Source organism: Pithys albifrons, chromosome 9 (genome assembly GCF_047495875.1).
Source record: "Pithys albifrons albifrons isolate INPA30051 chromosome 9, PitAlb_v1, whole genome shotgun sequence".
In the NCBI taxonomy this organism is placed as follows: domain Eukaryota; kingdom Metazoa; phylum Chordata; class Aves; order Passeriformes; family Thamnophilidae; genus Pithys; species Pithys albifrons.
In genome coordinates, this window is record NC_092466.1 from 15,180,558 (window position 1) to 15,198,021 (window position 17,464).

The following is a 17,464-nucleotide window of genomic DNA, read 5'->3' on the forward strand; positions in this document are numbered from 1 at the left end:
GGGGGGACGAGAAGGGGGCACCTGGCTGTTCGGCGTGGAACAGCCTGCATGGGGCTGGTGCCTTTTGGTACCTCATCAGCCTTCCAGCCCCGGGCACCGGGAGGAAACAGCCCCAGGGGGCCTGTGGGTAGGAGGGAAAGGGCCAGGAGGCAGGGAGTACAAGGCTTCACAGCTGCTCTTGGCACACTCGGGGACATCCTGGCCAGCGTTTGTGCACCTTGTGTAGGGATGGCGGGAACTACCAGGTAGGAGGCACAGAGTTGCTGAGGTCTGTGCTGCACCCTGTGCCAGGCAGGGATGTGAAGGTATCCCTGGAGAGGCCTGGGACTGGAGAGATGCCAGGGCAGAAGGAGCAGAGTGCCATTCAGACTTCATGTCTCTTGGGGCAGCCACCCCAAGAGGATCCTACTAGGGATCCTGCCCAGCGCCACGTGGTTCTTGCAGGACTCTGCATGACACATGGGGATAGAGCCTGGTGTGGCTTGGAAGGGCAGGTGCTGTCCTTCTGCTGCCCTGCCAAGATGCAGCCCCAGCCCTATGGTGGGAGCAGCGTCCCAGGCTGAGCAAACTGCCTGGTGGAGCCTAAGCCCCCTCCTTTCCTCCCTATAGGGCCAACACCAGCTCATCTGCTCTTGCCTGGATAGAACTCCCATTCCTCTTCACTGAGTGTCCTACGAGCACTATAAGGGTTTGAGCAGTCTTTTGCAGGCTGTGCCCATTAGCTGGCCCCCCTGGGTGCTGCACATGCTGAGCCTGGGTGGCCCCAGGCAGCATCAGGCTGTGCCTGGCCAGGGAGTGGTGACGACACAGGGGAGGAAGGGGAGGCAGGGATGTAGTATGCGCATTTTCCTTTTTGCCTGTTGTTTGTTTTCCCTTGTAAACCAGCAGGAATGCCTGGTGTTACTCTGTGCCCGGAGAGCACCCCTGCCAGGGGTTGCACTGGGGGAGGGAAGTACCTGCACGTGGAATTCCCTCTGGTCACACCCTAAGGACTCGTTGTTCAGGGTATATGGTCCCACAAAAGGCTAGGCTTGCTTTGTGAGAAACCGGCCTTGTGATGTGGGGTCCTGCCACACAGAGGGACAGGGATTAGGCAGGTCACTGTATGCCCTGGATGTGCCCCAGGGAAAGGACGTGAAGGGAGAGGAGGGTGCAAAGCAGGAGCAAAGTTGCAGGGCTCCAAGGGGAACCTTTCTCCATATCTCTGTGGGAAAGTCCCTGGGTCCTAGGTCATGGATGGCTTCTCCTCAGGCCAGTGGAGACAGATGTAGGCATTTCCAAGTAAGTTTTTCCTTGGTTTAGATGTGTTGAGCTCAGAAGCAGCAAAGTATCCTTCAGAGAGGCAACCTCTCCTGGGCCACAGAAAGCCTGGAGCGCTTGCTCAGGCTGCTCTGCTTCCTCCACAGTGCCAGGGGCACGCGGTCTCTAGAGGAGCCTGTTACAACCAGCCCAGTCTGTGCCCCAGGGGTGCGCTCACATCTGCCCCATGCCAACATGCGTGCTCTCCAGTGCTCACACATGGATCCCGGGCCCTGAAGGAGGACACGGCTGCCTGGCTGCTGCATTTTCACCTCACAGCAGTGCCAGTGAGAGGCTTGAAGGTCCTATGGGCACATTGGAGGAGGAGACGGAGGGGAGCAGCTCCCCTGGAGGAAAGCCTGTTTGTGGTTAGGGAGGAGCAGCCCTTGCCAGGCAGGAGGTAACTTGGGAGGAGCAATCGCAGGTGAATATCTCTTGTGGAGGGAAGGAGAGCAGCGGGTTGAGGTTCTGTGTGTCAGACGCAGGCCAGCTGAACGACCAGGCACACAAGAGTGAACAAAGGAGCTCTCTCCTGTGGATCCCCAAGGGAACCTGGCCTGGGCATGTCTGTGCCCCAGAGAGTGATGTAGAGGCCAGGACAATTAGCTCCTGCCAGGTGAATCCTGCACCACAGGGCTCCTACCACACGTTCATGCTGCACCTGTGCTGCTGTGAGCACATGCTTCAACCCCACGAGATGAGCCAGAGGAAAAGCCACAGGAGGTGACATCACCCCAAGGGACCCTGGACAGAAGGTACTGAGGAGAGCCAGGCCAAGCAATGTGCCCACTGGCCTTCCCTGCCCCTCCTGGGGAGCCGGGTTGGCCTGCACCTGTGTCCAACGTGCTTGAATTTGGTATCCTCTCATCCCTCACATCCTCCAGGCCATTTTCTGTGTGCCAGCTCTGGACAGCAGCACATGCCCAGGCACAGGAAGTGACTTGGTACCCGGTCCTGCTCCATGGCCGATCCAGGAGGCTGCAGGTCAGCTCCCAGTGCCCATCCCGCCTTTCACTCCCGCTCATTATTTTCATTCCCTGTGCCCACCAGTCCCATGCGAGGTTGGGCGTGGAGCACCTTTGGTGCGGCCGCACAGACGCCTCCGACACGGGGCAGGCTCACAGCCGGAGAACGAGCCACGGGCGAGAGCGGCGCCGCCCACGGTTGCCGGACACTCCCGGCAGTGGCGCGGACACGCGGTGGGCCGTGCCCACGTGTGCGGCGGGGCGGGCTCGCGGCACCGCGGGAAAACGCGCGCCCGCCCCGCCCCCAGGGGGCACCTCCCGTCAGTGACGCCCGCGTCGCCCCGCCCACCGCGCGCGCGGGGCGGGGCCGACCCGCCTCGCCCCTGCCCGCCACAGAGATGGCGGCGAAGCCCGACGCCCTGCCCGCCCGCAAGATGGCGGCCCGCCCGCCCGTGGCCCGGCGCCTGCTCAGGGCCAACCCCGCCTCTTAGCGCGCGGCCGGCGGCGAAGGGGTGCGCTCCCGGCGTGCTGCGCGCGGGGCGGGGCGGCGCGGGGGCCGCCGGGAGCTGTAGTGCGGGGCGGGCTGGGGTCACGTGTCCCGCCCGGCAGTGGCCGCGCTGGGAGCGGAGACGCCAAGATGGCGGCGCGGCGGGGCGGAGCGGAGCCCGCAGCCAGCGGGGCCAGGGCCGGCGCCGCTGCCGCAGCCGCAGCCGCTACGCGGGGCCTGGCGGGCGGCGGAGCTCTGCGCGAGCCGGCTCTGCGCGCTAGCAGCCCCCTGCGGGTAAGTGGTGGCGGGGCGCGCTGGCCCGCGCTGTGACACGTGGAGGCCGGGGCGGCTCCCGCGGCTGCGGCACCACGTGTGCCGGGAGCGGGCCCGGCGCTCCGGCGGCGGGCGAGGGGCGCAGCCCGGGGCAGGGGCGCCTCTGCAGCACCCGGAGTGGGGCGCCCCTTCTGTGGGCGGAGGAGAGGGGTAGCTGGCGCTTTCCCGCCGGGTGGGGCGGTGGCAGCGCCGGGAGACCCCGGGGCGGGGGGGTAGCACCGGGACCCGGCGGGGTGGGCGGGCGGGCTCGGTGCCCACCGCGGAGGTGACACCCAGGCCTTGGGGAATGGGAACCGGGGGAACGCCGGCCCAGTCGTACCCCCGCGGTCCCTCCATCCCGGCACCGCCCTCTGCCACCTGCGGTCTCGGGGATCGGAGTGGGGTGCGGGCTGGGATACAGGCACCCTCCGGTTTCGGTAGCGTGCTCCGGAGTGGCGGAGTGGCGACCCGCACCGGGGGGTTATCCCCGAGAAGCGGGGGTTTGTCCCAAGGTAATGGCTCCCGCGGCAGGGCTGGGGCGCGGCGCTGTCGCTGCCTCCGCTGTCACCGGCCTCGGGGGGACCTGCTGGGGCCGGGCTGGGCACGGGGTGCGGGTGCGCTGCTGTCCGGACGGGAGGCGCGGGGATGCGGCATCCCTGGACGGGATGCGGGGGCGCGTGCACTGGACGTTTGTTGGGATTTCGGGGAGCCCCGTGCTTCTGCCCCCTCCAGGGTGCTCCTACGTGGTCGGGGGGGCTGCGGGGGAGATTCCCCCTCCATCCCGAGCCGGGACGGGGTGACACCGAGCTCGTCTCGCCCCTCCCCGCCAGGGGCAAGGTGGTCAGTGCGTGCGGAAGGGCGGTGTGTTCATGCCCGTTCCCCAAAGCAGCTGAGGAATCCCGGCAGCATCGTCTGTCTGCGCTCCCCGGGCTCCCCCCGCGCCCTTGCCGGCAGCTCTGGCTCGGTGAGAGCGGCCCTGGCAGCCGCCGGGACCGCGGCCGCCTGTGCTCGGGGCGGAGCCGCCGCACGCCGGGCACACGTGTCACCTCGGCTGTCCCTCCCGGGAACCAGACCAGCGAGTGCACCGTCCGCTGCGCAGGGTGGGTGCCGCAGGAGCTGGTGGCCATGCTCAGGGCTCAGGCTGTGTCCATTGCAGGCTGTTGGCTCAAATCCCAACAGCCCACGTGTCCAATGCGCGTTCTGGGGCTGCGGGCATTTCTCTTCTCCCTGGTAGTGCTGGAGGTTTGGGCACAGCGTGGCCAGAGCTGCAGCCTGTCCTTGAACGTTCCCATGACCCTCTTCCCTGCTGTAGAGCAAACAGGGAGCACCGGGGGGCTGCCTCTCCTGAGTCAGGGGTGACAGCGGTCCTTGGCAGGGAGGAGAAGCGAGCAAGGGCACCAGAGCAGGCTGGGCTGGTTCATACCCCCGCCCCGACGCACAAACGATGCTCAAGCAATGAGAGCTGCAGGAGGTGCCAGCCCCAGGTGGATCAAAGGGAGTCCTGGGGGAACACTGCTTAGCTCGCTGGTGACTCATGGCTTTGGGACTCCTCATTGCAAGGCACTGAGTCAAGGGAGTCGAGGAGGGCTTGGGAGATTGCCCTGCCTCCCTCACAGGCTGCGGGCAGGAGCCGCGGGAAGAGGCCATTTGAGTGGGAGGATTTCACTTCCCTCCCTCCAGATGCCCAGTGCTGGTCACTGCTGGAAACCTCTTATTAGATGTTGCCTTTGGGGAGAGCCAACCCTGTGGCCAGATGGGCAGGGTGCTGCAGCCCTGGCAGTGTCCCCTGGACCCTTTTGCCATCAGCAGGCAGGGGTCGACTGGCCCTGCTGCCCCTGGGCTGCTGAGGCTCCATTCTTCTGGCTCCTCTGGTGGCCCAGGCACCTCTGCCTGCCGGTCAGCACTGACTCAGAGCTGAACGCCCGCGCTTGACGGTGCTGGGCGTGTGAGCCTGGATGTAATTCCCTGCTCCTCCCAGTATCTTTGTGAGGATTGGCCAGGAATCACAGCCAGGCTGCGCCTTAGAGAGCTGCCAGTGGGCTCTGCATGGGGCTCTGAATGTCAGCCAGCACCGGGCAAGGGAGGGGATTGGAGATACTTAGCGGTAAAACTGCCCTATAGCCTGATGTGCACAGTGGAGTCGTGTCCCTGTGTCACCGGTAGGCTTCACTTCCAGGCAGAAGGCCCTGGCGCAGCCTGGGCTGCAAAACTGCCTGCTGAGCCCAAAACCACTGCAGGCTCCTTGTCTTTAAGGCTGCCATGAGACATGCTGGGGAGATCTGGGATGGGTGATTGCAGGGCATTGCTGCCGATTTTCTGGCTTTGACTCCCAGCCTGTGTTCTGGGGTCACATGGGACTCCTGGCTGTACTGTGGCCAGAGGTGCCCACTCTGATTGAAGCAAGTCTCTGAAGAGCCCCAGGGAGCCCCAGAAATTGGGGCATGTGGCTTTGGTGCTACCATGTTTTGGGAAACAGCTATTTAGAGAAATGCCTACTCTTTCTCCAATTCAGTTTCCTGCTTGCTAGAAGAGAATTTCAAAGTACAGGGAGGTCCTGTCCAGGGACAGGGTTCATTTTGTCCTGCATGGGCTCAGGCTCTCTCTGCAAACAGGAATTCACATCCTGTCTCATGCCATCGACATGCCTGCACTGCTGCTCTGTTCTGCATGTCCAGCAGCTCTGCTCAGCCAGGGGCTGCAGGCGCTGCTCTTACCTGGCATCTGATTTTTGTTGGCTTTTCCTGGCCATCCTGCAGCACTGCACTGTATGGCACCATGGAGTGCTGTGCAAAGACTTTCCTGAAGTTGCTCAGAATTACCCAAGCGTCCCTAGAGGTGGCTGAGGAACTGGAAAGGACATGGGGCTGGGAATTTGAAGGAAGAAGAGTAACAAAGCTGCTTTGGTCAAGAGTAATAAAGCTGCTTTGGTCCTAGATTCCAAGCACAAAGCATGTCCTCTTGTAGCCTGCAGCAGAGATGTTGGGGTAGGGCTATGGCAGTGGCAGCTGGCTGCATCCCTGTTGCTGACTCCTGCACTTTTGTTATGAATTTCGTAATGGTTTTGGGCTTATCTGAGGCGCCAACAGCCAGAGTCGGAGAAGCACGTGACAGTCCGTGGGGTGGCGGGAGTCTGCCTGTCCCCTCCCTGTCCGGCATGAGCAGTGTGTGGTTGTGTGCAGAGCCTGGAATTTTATCAGTTCATCTTTCCCAGTCATGCAGCTGCGAAGTGAATCAGGCAGAAATTTTTGGTGTGGTGTCATCCCAGATAATCAGAAGGGTCTTGGGCTGAAAGCTGCACAGCAGTTTGTACAGTGGGGTGGAATGGACTGCCTTATAAGCAAGGGGGAATATCCCTTGTGCCAGCTTCTGACCTGCAGCCATGTCCCATTTGCCTCCCCAGCATGGTTGAGGTGCTGCAGGTGCTCAGCTGTAGTTTGCAGCACAGACTGTCGGGAGCCTGTATATGCAGTAGAGATCAGTGCTGGGAGGGGCTGTGCAAAGTGTTTACCTGGCTCCCCATGCTCCTTAATAGTGCTTTTCGCTTGAGGATGACTTGAACTTAACGTCGTTGGATGCAGAAACCATCTTGGAGGCTGAAGAGATTCTGGGGACGATGCAGAACTATCTCGACTCCTCTGTGATCTCCATCATCGAGGATCTCTCTCTGAGTGAGGTGGGATCTCACACATGGGTGTGGAATGTGGTGGCCGAGCTGGCTCTGGGTGGCTGTGGCAGGGGTGGGGCGGCAGCAGTGTCCCCCAGAGCCAGGTCTTGTGGCTGTGCCCTATTGCCCTCTGAGACTGCCTGTGCTCTTCAGCAGAGCAAGGTCTGCCTGGATGTGCAGAACGAGTTGTCCCTGCTGACTGCCATCACGGAGATCCTGGACAGCACGGATGATGAGACCCTGTCCCCCTTCGACACCATTGTGGACGCAGAGCTGCTGACATCGCCTCGTGAGCGGGAGAATCCCTCGGTGAGTTGCAGAGCAGAGCCAGCCTGACCCCAGAACCCATGGGAAGATGCTCAGGCAGGGCTATGCTAGGTCCTGGCGTGAGAGTGCCCTGAGGTGGTAGAACCTTGGTCCCCAGTACCCTGGGATGGTTCCTCTGACCAGTGAGGTGAGAGAAGGGCTGAGGCAGGCTGGACACCCTCAGGGCCCCGATATGGGCCTGGGGGTCCATGCCTTCCCTTTGGGTCTTGGTGGAGAGTCAGAGATGTGCCAGAGGCTTTGAGGAGCAGCACATTCCCAACCAGAACTGCACATGCTGAGGGTGAAACAGGGCTGAGTTTGGTTCCAGGCTCTGCAGGGTGAAGTACGTGGCCACTATGGGACTGGGGGTGGCCTATCCCCTCCATCAGTGTAAACCTGGCACTGTCTTATCCTCTGTCCATCTCCTCTCCAGTTTCAGAAGTTTCTCACTTTATCGCGTCCATTGCTGGAGTGTGAGAGCCCTGCCCTGGAGCAACCCAAGGCTCTCAGGCCTCTCAGCAGCAGCAGCGTCTCTGTGATTGGGAAGGTGAGCAGCTGAGCAGGGGAATCTGGAGGGACAGTGTCCCTGCTGCTGCCCCCAGCCCCAGCCTTCCCACCTGGCACAGGCATCCTTTCCCAGAAGCAATGCTTTTGGAAGGCACTGGTGGCAGTGGGAGCAGGGTCTGCCCCAGGTGGTGGACACCAGGGACTGAGGAAGCTTCTGTAGAGGTGGTGGGTTTCCAACTCTGTTGTGTCTAAGTGTGAGGGTGAAATGGGTCCCAGCTTTCTGTATGCCCAAGGACTTTGCTGTAGAGTTGCAGCAGACCCACAGTTGTCTGTGACTGGGGAAACTCTGGGGAAAGTCCAGGAGCTGACTCTTGCTGTGGTCCCCCTTCCCAGACTGACACAGACCTGGCGTGGGACTGTCCTGCTCACGACCTTGAGGACCCAGTGTTGCCAAAGAAGCAAGTCTGCAGCACCTCGAGAGTGGAGCGGAAGGTGGGCTGGCACCGGGCACGAGAGCAGCCCCTACCACAGCGCAGTGATGGGGAGGAAGAAGAGGAGGAGGCTGCCTTGGGTGTGGAGCTAGATAGCAGCATGAAGGCTGTGGATATCTGTGTGAGCGAGGCTGGGGTGGCACTGGAAGAGCGTGAAGACCCCTGCCTCATCAACACAGGTGATGTGTCCCTCAGTGAGCTGGTGAAGTCCATGCACCCATACTGCCTGCCCACCTTCACTGTGTGCCTGGATCCTGAGACAGAGCCTGTGGCCAAGGAGCTTCTGAGCAGTCCTGTCTTGCTGGAAATTGTGCCTGGTGAGGGAGAAAGTGTGGAGATCCCTGTAGTCCTGCAGCCCTTGGCTCCCAGCTCTCTTGACCTGGAGCCCCAGCACCTGGGAGCAGAGGAGGGTACCAGGGTGTCAATCCCAGAGGATAGAGAGAAGCTTCCAGGAGCTCCAACCCAGGAAAGTGGGGTGGAGGAAAAGAAGGAGAAACTGCCTAGGAAGGAGACCTCCTCTACTACCCGAGAGGGCAACTCCCCGCCAGAGGCAGCAACACCTGGAGCCTGGAGTCCCAACCACAGCTCCTGGCACAGCACAGAAGCCACAGTGGGTGGCAAACGTGAGTGCACTGAGAAGGGACGAGGTCGAGAGAGAGCAAGAAAGAGTCGGAAAAAGAAAGCAAAGGAGGAACAAAGCAAGCAGGCCAGGCCTGGCAGGGACTGTGTGGTTCACCGGCTTCGCTCTGCTGCCCCTGGGCAGCCTCTGGGCCAGCTGGCCACCAGCCGGCAGCGAGCAGCATGTCCCTCTGTCCAGGTCTCAGACTTCCTGGCACAGCAGCTGGAACGAGCCCGGAAGGAGGGGCAGATGGAGCTGCATGCCGAGCGGGCACCACGACCCCGCGGCAGGCCCCAGAGCACAGCTGGGGCCTCCCTGCCCAAAAAAGCACAGCTGGATCTGCAGAAGGAGCCAGCATCAGAAACAGTGAGCATGGCCCTGGAGAAGAACAAGACTGTGGTGCCTCTGGATAAGACCACACCAAGCATGGAGGAGCAGCCAGTAGCTGCATGTCCCAGCCCAATGGACCAGGCTGGGGACCAGGGAGATGCGCAGCTATCTGCTGAACAGAGCAGTGAGGTCTCAGAGACTGCCTCTCAGCTCCCGGAGCAAGGTGTGGGGCTGGAGCCTCCCCAGAACCTGCCAGCAGCAGAGCCAAGTGAGGGCCTGCCCAAGGAAGCCAAACCCAAGGCTCTGAGCCTGCGGGAATACCGTATCCGCATGCTGCACCGCCAGTCCAGCCTGGGTAGCAGTCAAGAAGACAAGAAGCAGGTGGCCAGCAAGTGGCCCACCATCCCTGAGCCTCCAACAGAACTGGCAGAGATCCCCTGCCTGGTGTCACCCGTGCACTCTGCCACCGAAGCAGAGAGTGCTCAGAAGGGCCTGGAGAAACCTGCCAGTCCCACTGTTGGCCCTTCCCCTGACAGCAAAGCTCCCACTGCTCTGGCTTCAGCTCCAGCACCTGCAACAGCTCCACCACCCCGATCAACACCAATGCCTTTTGCTGCACCAAATGTGCCCCCAGTCGCTGGGATGGCTCCTGCGGGGATGCTGCCAGCCTCTGCCGGTGCTTACACCCTTTACCCACCAGTGCCTTCCTGGCCCTGTTTCAGCCCGCAGCCCATGGGCTGCCATGGTTTGCCTCCGCCGCCTGGTGCCAGCTCCTCCAGTACTTTGCACATGGTGCCTGGCCTTCCGCCTCCACCCATGGCCTGGCCCCCACTGGCTGTGCCACCCCCACCTCCATTTGGCCCTGGTGGCCCCTATGCCCCAGTGGGGTGGGCACCACCATCCTACTGGCCAGGAATCCCCATTCCACCTCCAGTGCCTGCCCTGGCGTATGGGGACCCTGGAGCAGCAGTGCAGGCTGCCACAGCCTTTCCGGCTGGCAGCCACCCTAGCACGGCCGTCCTGCATGGGCAGCCTTCTGCTGCCCCTGTGCTCAGCTGCCTGGAGCCGCCAGCCTTCCCTGCCCAGCCACCTGCTGTGCCAGCCAACAAGATGGGGGCTGCAGGTGGCCCAGCCGGGCCAGCAGCCAGCAGGGTGTCGGACCTCAGGAGGCAGGCACATCTGGTGGGGGAGAGCTCTGTCCCCAAGGCCCCTCTGGCTCCTGCCCCAGCTAAGCCCCTGCCAGCACCCTCAGCTGCTGAGCCCAGCAGGGTCCCACCTGCAGCACCAGCCCCCCAGGCTGCCTCCACTCAGCCTCCAGAAGAGCTTCAGGATGTAACCCCCACCCACCTCCCTAAGGCCCTCCCAACTGCCATCCACTGCCCTGTGGAGGTGACTCCTGCCTCTGGCCCTGCTGGGGAGTCCCCTGGCCCCAGCCCCACAGAGAAGGCTCCAGGGCTTGGCAAGGGAGCAGTGGAGAAAGCTGTTCCAGAGCCCAAGGCAGCTGCTGGGCAGGAGCCACCTGACCGAAAATCCACCTCGAAGATTGTGGCACCACCATCCAAAGCAGGTCGAGAGAGCAGCCTGCCTAACAAGGCACCCGCTACACGCCCATGGAGGCATCAGCCACTCCTCAGCCCAGCACAGCCCAGTGACAGCAGCAAGGAAATCGTGCAAGCCTTCATCAGTGAGATTGGTGAGTGGGAGGGTTGTGGGGCCATGGGTTGAGTGTCGCCAGCCAGTGAGGTTGTGGTGCTGCCAGCAGCCCTGGTAGCAGGACCAGTTCCTACCACTTCTGATGGTGAGGGTGACAAAGCTATGCCCATGGGCTTGCAGACTTTGCCAGTCATCTGCTAGGATGTTGCCTCCAGTGGATGGTCTGGTCTGTGCCCAGATGGGTCCCTCGTGGGGCTGCAGAGCTGCGTGTTCCTGTCCTTGCTGTGAGAGGCACAAAGCTGCCACAGGCTGTGCTACTGCTGTTTCTCCCAGGCACTTGCCTTGTCATGTAGTGAGGCTGATGCAGGGTGGGAGGATGGGGCTGGGATGCATGCCTGTGGTGCGAGGAGGATTTTGGCTGACCTGACTTGCTGTGCTTTCTCCCTGGCCCAGGGATTGAAGCCACTGACCTGTCCAGCCTGCTGGAGCAGTTTGAGAAGTCTGAAGGTGCGGATGCAGCGTTTTGTCCCCTCTGGGGCTCCCTTTGTGCCCTGCTGGCCTCCCTGGGCTGTCCATGCTCCTTGTGGTGGGACGGGAGTGGAGGGCATAAGATGCTGCTTCCTGTGGGCTGGTGTTACCCTGTTTGGGTGCCTTGTTCTGGGGCTGTCTCTACCAAGGGAGTGGTGAAGAGTCTATGGAGGAAAGGGAATTTGCAGCTCTTCTCTGCAGGGAGCTGGATTTGGCATTCTGTAAAACTCCTCCCTGTCTGTGCTTGGGGTGTTCTGTGTGTCTCCTGCCCTTCAGCCCTGGCCTCTCACCACCCTCACCTACCTGCTCTCTTTTCAGCCAAGAAGGAGGAGATTCCTGTGCAGCCGCCCCCTGAGGACAGGAGGCCATCAGGGAGCTCCGGGTGAGTACCAAGACATTGGCAGCAGGTGCCCCAGCATGGAGCCTGGCAGAGTGCTGAGTCTTGCCTTAGGCAGGGGCACAGGGCAGCTCTCAGTCCTGGCAGGGTGTGAACTGTACTTGGGCTGTGACCACCAGCCTGGGAGGAGCTGAACTTATCTCTGTACTGGGGCCAGAACTGATGGTGGGGGAGAGGAAGTGATGAGCATGACCGGGCTGTGCAAGGTCTATCCTTGGAGCTCTCTTGGATCCTCTGTCACCCTGGACTGGCCACACCTGGAGCTTGAGTGGGTGCTCCAGGTGTGGGGACTGGGGCTGAGCTTTGCCTACCACATCTGACAAAGCTCTTTTTCCTTTCTTAGGCCTGAGACCCAGCAGGACGCACAGACCCAGCAGGACAGGAAGCCCTTGGATGGCCTGCACACCTCTGAGCTGGCCAACGTGGCAGGTAATTGAATATCTGGGGCGAGGCAGGGGAGCTCGTGGTGTCCTGGCAGGGCTGTTGTGGGGCTTGAGGGGCACCTTGGGTAGTGAGAGGGGCCAGGCCATGAGGGAGCCCCAGCCGTACAGGTTGTAGCAAGGGGTTGCTCTTAAAAGCCTTCTGGTGCTCCCACAGGCCTCACCCCCCCAGCAACGCCCCCCCACCAGCTCTGGAAGCCTTTGCCTGCTGTCTCACTGCCGGCCACAGCCAAGTCACCCATGTCCACGCTCCATGAAGGGTCCCAGAAGACAGCCAAGCTGATGAAAGCCAAGCCACTGCCCCCCAACAAGATCCAGGGCAAGAGTATAGTGCTGGCCCCTGGCAGTGCAGCCCCCAGCCACGTCTGCTCAGGAGACCACGACTACTGTATCCCAAGTGGGGTACAGCCAGAGAGCAAGAGTATCCCTGGCACGCAGCCCCCTGCTGAGGGCGGCTCCCGCTGGAACGTCAAACACCACCGGGACATAACTATCAAACCAATCTCCTCCTTAACCAAACGGACGCTGGAGCAACCTGAGCCCAACCCTCCAGCCCCCTCCACCGCAGTGGGGCACAAGCAGGAGCCCCTGGGGATGGTCTGCCTAGCCCCCCTGGATTATCGGACTACCATCCCCAACAAGGCCACCACTGGGTGCAGCAGCCCCCCCACCTCGGTGCTCCTGTCTCCAGCTGCATCCCCCTGCTGGGACCAGGAGGTGCAGACTCCCAGTGCCCAGCCCAGCCATGCTGCTGCCAAGAGGTCCCTGCGCTGCTACCGGAGACCCCAGGACTCGCCCAGTCCTTCTACCGACAGCTGGAGGGCTGGCCGGAGCCATGCCAGCCGCTCTTTCAGCTCCAGTTCTGACGGAGCTAGCGAGTCCTCGTCTTCATCCTCGTCATCCCGATCCCGGTCACGGTCATTCTCCCCACCCCCAAAGCGATGGCGAAGGTAAGAGGTGCATTGTCTGCAGTTTTCTGGTGACCAGTCTTTTGCAGGTGCCTGGACACCTCTTTATGGTCCTTCTTGATGGCTGTATTTGATCTTGTCCTTGTGGCCCTTCTGAAGGGGTGCCTGCCTCACAGAGACTGGGGGAGCTGCTGCAGCACCCTGCTTGTGGGTGTCTGGCTGGACCCCACGTATGGGCAGGTGTTCCTGCAAAGCCATGGCTGACCTAGGATTCCTTATTTCTCCTGAAATATGAGTTCTTGGCTGCATCTTGGCTTTTGTATGCTTTTTCTGGGTATTATTGCAGGTGTTTGTGCTGTGGAGCTGCTGCAGTCCTAGGTGTAGAAATGAGAGGAGCCACAGTGGAGCTCTCCAGGGAGCTGCTGGAGGCAAGCAGGGAAAATCCTGTCTCGTTGGCTGCCTCAGGGACTCCCTGTGCTCCCTATGGAGGTAGCTGTGTAGGAAAGTGGGACAGCTTGGTCTCTGCGGGACGTTTGTTTTGGAGCCCTTGTGCATCTAAGTGATGCACAGCCTGTCCCAGCTGGCCTGGGAAGCACTGGAGCTGGTGAAGGGTTTCTCTTTTGTCCTTCCTGGGTGTTCAGCCAGTTCTGGAGACATCTTTGGGCCTGAGTGGCCTGTCCAACCAAGATCCCTCCATTGAGGGCCAGTAAACACAGAGGCTTGATCTGGGAAGGCCAGGTATATAGTGCCATGCCCCAGGGATGTGCAGCTTGGGGACTGTCAAGCAACATACCTGGCTTGGCTTTCCAGCAAATGCAGCTGGCCTTGTGCTGAGGAATGTCCCCATGGACTGTGCCATCCTGATTGCGTGCTTCAGAACATGTGGCAGTACCAGGCAGCATGCCCTGCCAGGCCTGGGTTTGCCTATGGCAGGGACCACCTTTGGGCAGCAAGGCTGGAGATGTGCTGTGCTTCTGGCTGGAGGCAGCACAGCTTCATCCCAGAGGGGTTTTGGTCTGGCTGCTCTTAAGCTTTGCCTGACCCTGCCATAGAAGCTCTTAAAGTCTCCATTTGCACAGCTGTTGAGTGCAACATGGATGTGGTGGCTCCAGTGTCATCCTGTGCGTGTGTGGGACTCAGAACAGCAGTCCCAGTCCCTCCTGGGCCCTCCCAGTTGCAGTCCTGTGCTTCATGATTCCCCTGTGACTATTTCTTTCTCTTCAAAGGCTGTGCCTGCTGTGAGCCTGCTCCCTTTTCTCTGCAGTGTTGGAAGCAAAGTGGAGCAAAATCTCTCTAGTGGTGTTAGTGCCCTGACAATCTTGGACAGAGGTTTTCACAGTCCAGTTCATCCTGGGGATGCATCCTCTCCAAGTGGGGTGCTAGATACCATGAGGAGGATGTAGGTCTTCTTTGTCTCTGGAGACTCGTGGTGCTGGCCATGGGGAGGGCTCAGCTGTCTCTCCTTTCCCCAGATACCGCTCAAGATGTTCCCACAGCTCCTCCTCTCGCTCCAGCGGTGGGTCATGTGGCAGATCCCGCGACAGGTCCTTATCTTCATCATCAACATCCTCCTACTCATCCAGGTCCACGTCCCACAGCCAGTCCCGCTCCCCCTCACCCCACAGGAGGAGTAACAGGCGGAGAAGGTGAGCATGGCCATCCTGCAGGGATGTGAATTCTCCCCAACCTGTCTCCCAGCCTCCTGTGTCCTGGGCACAGATGGACCCATTCCTTCAGTTTCTCCCTTGCATTTGGGATCCCATAGTTCATATGTTTGGTTTCTGCCCTTCCAGATACAGTTACGATGCACAGGACCACTACCAAAGGCAGAGGATCCTCCAGAAGGAACGTGCAATAGTGAGTGCTGGAGGGCTGGAGATTTGGGGGTCCATATCCCCTCTGTCACTTCAGAAAGCTGCAGGGATGCGGCACTGCTGGGAGACCCTGGCCAGGGCATGGTGTGGTGGGTGGCTGTGTAGGGAGGGTGCTCTGTGGAAGAGGTTCTTCTCATGGATGGGTCATCCCTGCCCACAGGAGGAGCGACGAGTTGTGTTTATTGGCAAGATCCCAAGCAGGATGACACAGTCAGAGCTGCGGCACCGCTTCTCTGTGTTTGGAGACATCGAGGAGTGCACCCTGCACTTCCGGTCTGAGGGGTAGGAGCTGTGGGGATGTGTATCAGCCCTTTCCAAGGGATGGCTCCTCTTGGCCCATCTCCCATTACACAAGGGCATGGTGCTGACCCCCCAAGGGGGGACAAACACAACTCTGTTTCTGCTGATTTCCTTCCTTTTTCTTCTATGGTGTCAGGGATAACTATGGCTTTGTCACCTATCGCTATGCCGAGGAAGCCTTTGCTGCCATCGAGAGTGGGCACAAGCTGCGGCGCCCAGATGAGCAGCCCTTCGACCTGTGCTTTGGCGGCCGCCGGCAGTTCTGCGGGAGGAACTACGCTGACTTGGGTGAGTCGTGCAGCCTTCAAGTTGTGGAATTTGCATCTTCTGTCCTTCACAGAGGTGTAGGGGTCCCCATCCTTGGTGTCAGTCAGGGTCGGCAGCAGGGCCACATCTAGGAATGGTCCTGCCCTGAAGGGAAGTTGAAGAGCGGCTCCCCATCTCTCCAGCGCTGCCTTGGAGGCCAGCCCAACTCTGGGTCTAGACACTGACACATGAAGCAAGATGAGAAGTTTGCTGTGGGGATGGGCAGAACTGTGCCCGTGTCCCCATGGCTCAAGGCACTGTCTCTCTATCTCTTCCAGATTCTAACCGGGAGGATTTCGACCCAGCTCCTGTCAAGAGCAAGTTTGACTCCTTGGACTTCGACACGCTGCTGCGGCAGGCACAGCGCAGCCTGCGGAGGTAGCGGCAGGCAAGGCGGAGCACCCGCCCCGACTTTTATACTCAAATACAAAAGGCAAAAAAAGTATGGAGAGAGAGAGATGGGGTTTTTAATAAAAACAAAAAGGAAAAAAATAAATTTGTTTTATAACCAATATTTAAGGAGAATGAGTCGCTGGCCTTCGACTGGAGGGGCCCAGGCAGGTGGCAGCCCTGGGCTTGCCCCAGACATGTAATAAATGTGGATGCCCAAATAGCAGTACTGCTTTGTCTCCTCCTTTGCATGGGCCATTCCCGGGTGTGGGCTTAGGCTGTGCCTCCTCTGGACCCCGAGGCCTCTGCTGCGGTCTGGTTCCCTGAGACGTAGGACAAGCCAGGGACTGGGCACAGGAGTGGGGTCACCGAGCCTGTGACTGCCACTGTGGCAGCCTGCAATGGTCTGGCACGGACCAAAAGGCTCTCTGAGGACCCCTCCGGCAGACTCTTGGGCTCTGCTGGCTCGAGCACTTGGTGCCCCTTGCCTCCCAGGCATTTTGGGTCCACCTGCACCTCCCGCGATGGCCAGGGGGCGGCAGTGCAAGATCCTCCACCACCGCTCGCTGCCGTGGGCTGGGAACGGACTGGAGCTCGGGAAGGGCTCCACTAACTGAGAGCAGTGCGCCCGCTGCCGTGTCTGCTTGTCCCTTTCGATCCCACTCCTTGGCTTTTCTCCAGCTTGGCAGAAGAAGGGGAGTGTCTGACATCTCATCTCTGGGTTTCCCCTGAGGGAGAGATGTTGGTGTGACTGCAGAGAGGTTACAGACTTCTGCAAGGGGATGGTGCTTGGCAGAAAAGAATGGACAGTGATAGGGAAGGATCATATCTGTCCAGGCTCTTCCAGTGCACTGCAGCTCATGGAGGAGAAGGGTGATTGAAGGCAGCCCCCAAGGGTGTGTCCTTGGGCCTGCTGCCAAGCATCATCCCTGTACCTCACCCAGAGCCAGCAGTGCCAAGGCCCTGCATCCTACACTTGTGCTGGCAGTCAGAGAAAAGCCCTGTCAGGCTGGTCCTGGGCAGGGACAAGCCCAGGAATCCCCTGCAGATGGGGCTGAACTGGCAGTGCTGATTGGGAACCCTGAGATTACACTGAGCACCCTTGCCTGGGGAGTGGGTCAGGCTTGGGCAGGGTGCAGTGATGCCCATTTGGGCTCCCTCTCACACCTGGGGCAGAAGAGCCTCCAGCTGCCCAGCTGGGCCTTGCAGAGCTGGGGCCACATGGAGAGAAGGGATGGGCAGGTGATGGACCCAGGAGCAGGGTTTCTCACAGTGCCTGAGGTGGGAGGGATCTCGTCAAAGTCTCCTCAGACCTTTTGCTTGATGGAGGTAGCATCAAGTGGGAGAGCAGGGAGGGGAATACGGGCAATAAACCCAGGATGGGGTGTCCCATGGCGTGATGCGGGGTGGGGAGTTTAGCCAAGCTGATGCTGCCGCTTGGATTGGGCTCAAGGCTCTGAAGCCCTTTGGGTGTGTGCCTGGACTGTGCTGCAGTGATCCTGTGGTCTGGGATTAGCACAGTAGCTGGTGCACATCTACACCCTCGCTGCTTCCCTGGGTGGAGAAAGGTGCTCCTGCCTGCATGCTGCACCTTGTGCTGCTCCATAGCTTTGCTCAAGGAGGCGTCTGCAGTACCCAGGGATGTGGAGCATAGTGAGACTGCCTGCAGGTGACCCTGAGGGAGCTCC

General features: G+C 60.6%; 1 protein-coding gene across 3 annotated transcripts; it reads left to right on the forward strand.

The window, feature by feature from the left end:
- Positions 1 to 1,134: 1,134 nt before the first annotated feature.
- On the forward strand, positions 1,135 to 15,991 carry PPRC1 (PPARG related coactivator 1). Of its 3 annotated transcripts, none has more exons than XM_071563951.1 (14): positions 1,135 to 2,054; positions 6,596 to 6,736; positions 6,881 to 7,036; positions 7,467 to 7,580; positions 7,934 to 10,673; positions 11,087 to 11,140; positions 11,480 to 11,543; positions 11,902 to 11,987; positions 12,156 to 12,948; positions 14,379 to 14,552; positions 14,700 to 14,763; positions 14,941 to 15,062; positions 15,217 to 15,368; positions 15,665 to 15,991. In XM_071563951.1, exons 2-14 carry the CDS (start codon positions 6,677 to 6,679, stop codon positions 15,766 to 15,768), a joined length of 4,683 nt encoding a protein of 1,560 aa, XP_071420052.1. In that variant the 5' UTR covers positions 1,135 to 2,054; positions 6,596 to 6,676; the 3' UTR covers positions 15,769 to 15,991. The 3 variants fall into 3 exon arrangements, with proteins under 3 accessions (XP_071420052.1, XP_071420050.1, XP_071420051.1); XM_071563949.1 differs by lacking the exon at positions 1,135 to 2,054 and adding an exon at positions 2,872 to 3,045; XM_071563950.1 differs by lacking the exon at positions 1,135 to 2,054 and adding an exon at positions 2,872 to 3,045 and having other exon boundaries at positions 6,884 to 7,036.
- The last annotated feature ends 1,473 nt before the right edge of the window (positions 15,992 to 17,464 follow it).

Excerpts from the sequence above, each read along its gene's own strand:
- PPRC1 (XM_071563949.1), top strand. The coding sequence starts at position 2,902 with ATGGCGGCGCGGCGGGGCGGAGCGGAGCCCGCAGCCAGCGGGGCCAGG. Across the intron at positions 11,141-11,479 it reads GCAGTTTGAGAAGTCTGAAG|CCAAGAAGGAGGAGATTCCT; the intron begins GTGCGGATGCAG and ends CTCTCTTTTCAG. Across the intron at positions 12,949-14,378 it reads CCCCCAAAGCGATGGCGAAG|ATACCGCTCAAGATGTTCCC; the intron begins GTAAGAGGTGCA and ends TCCTTTCCCCAG.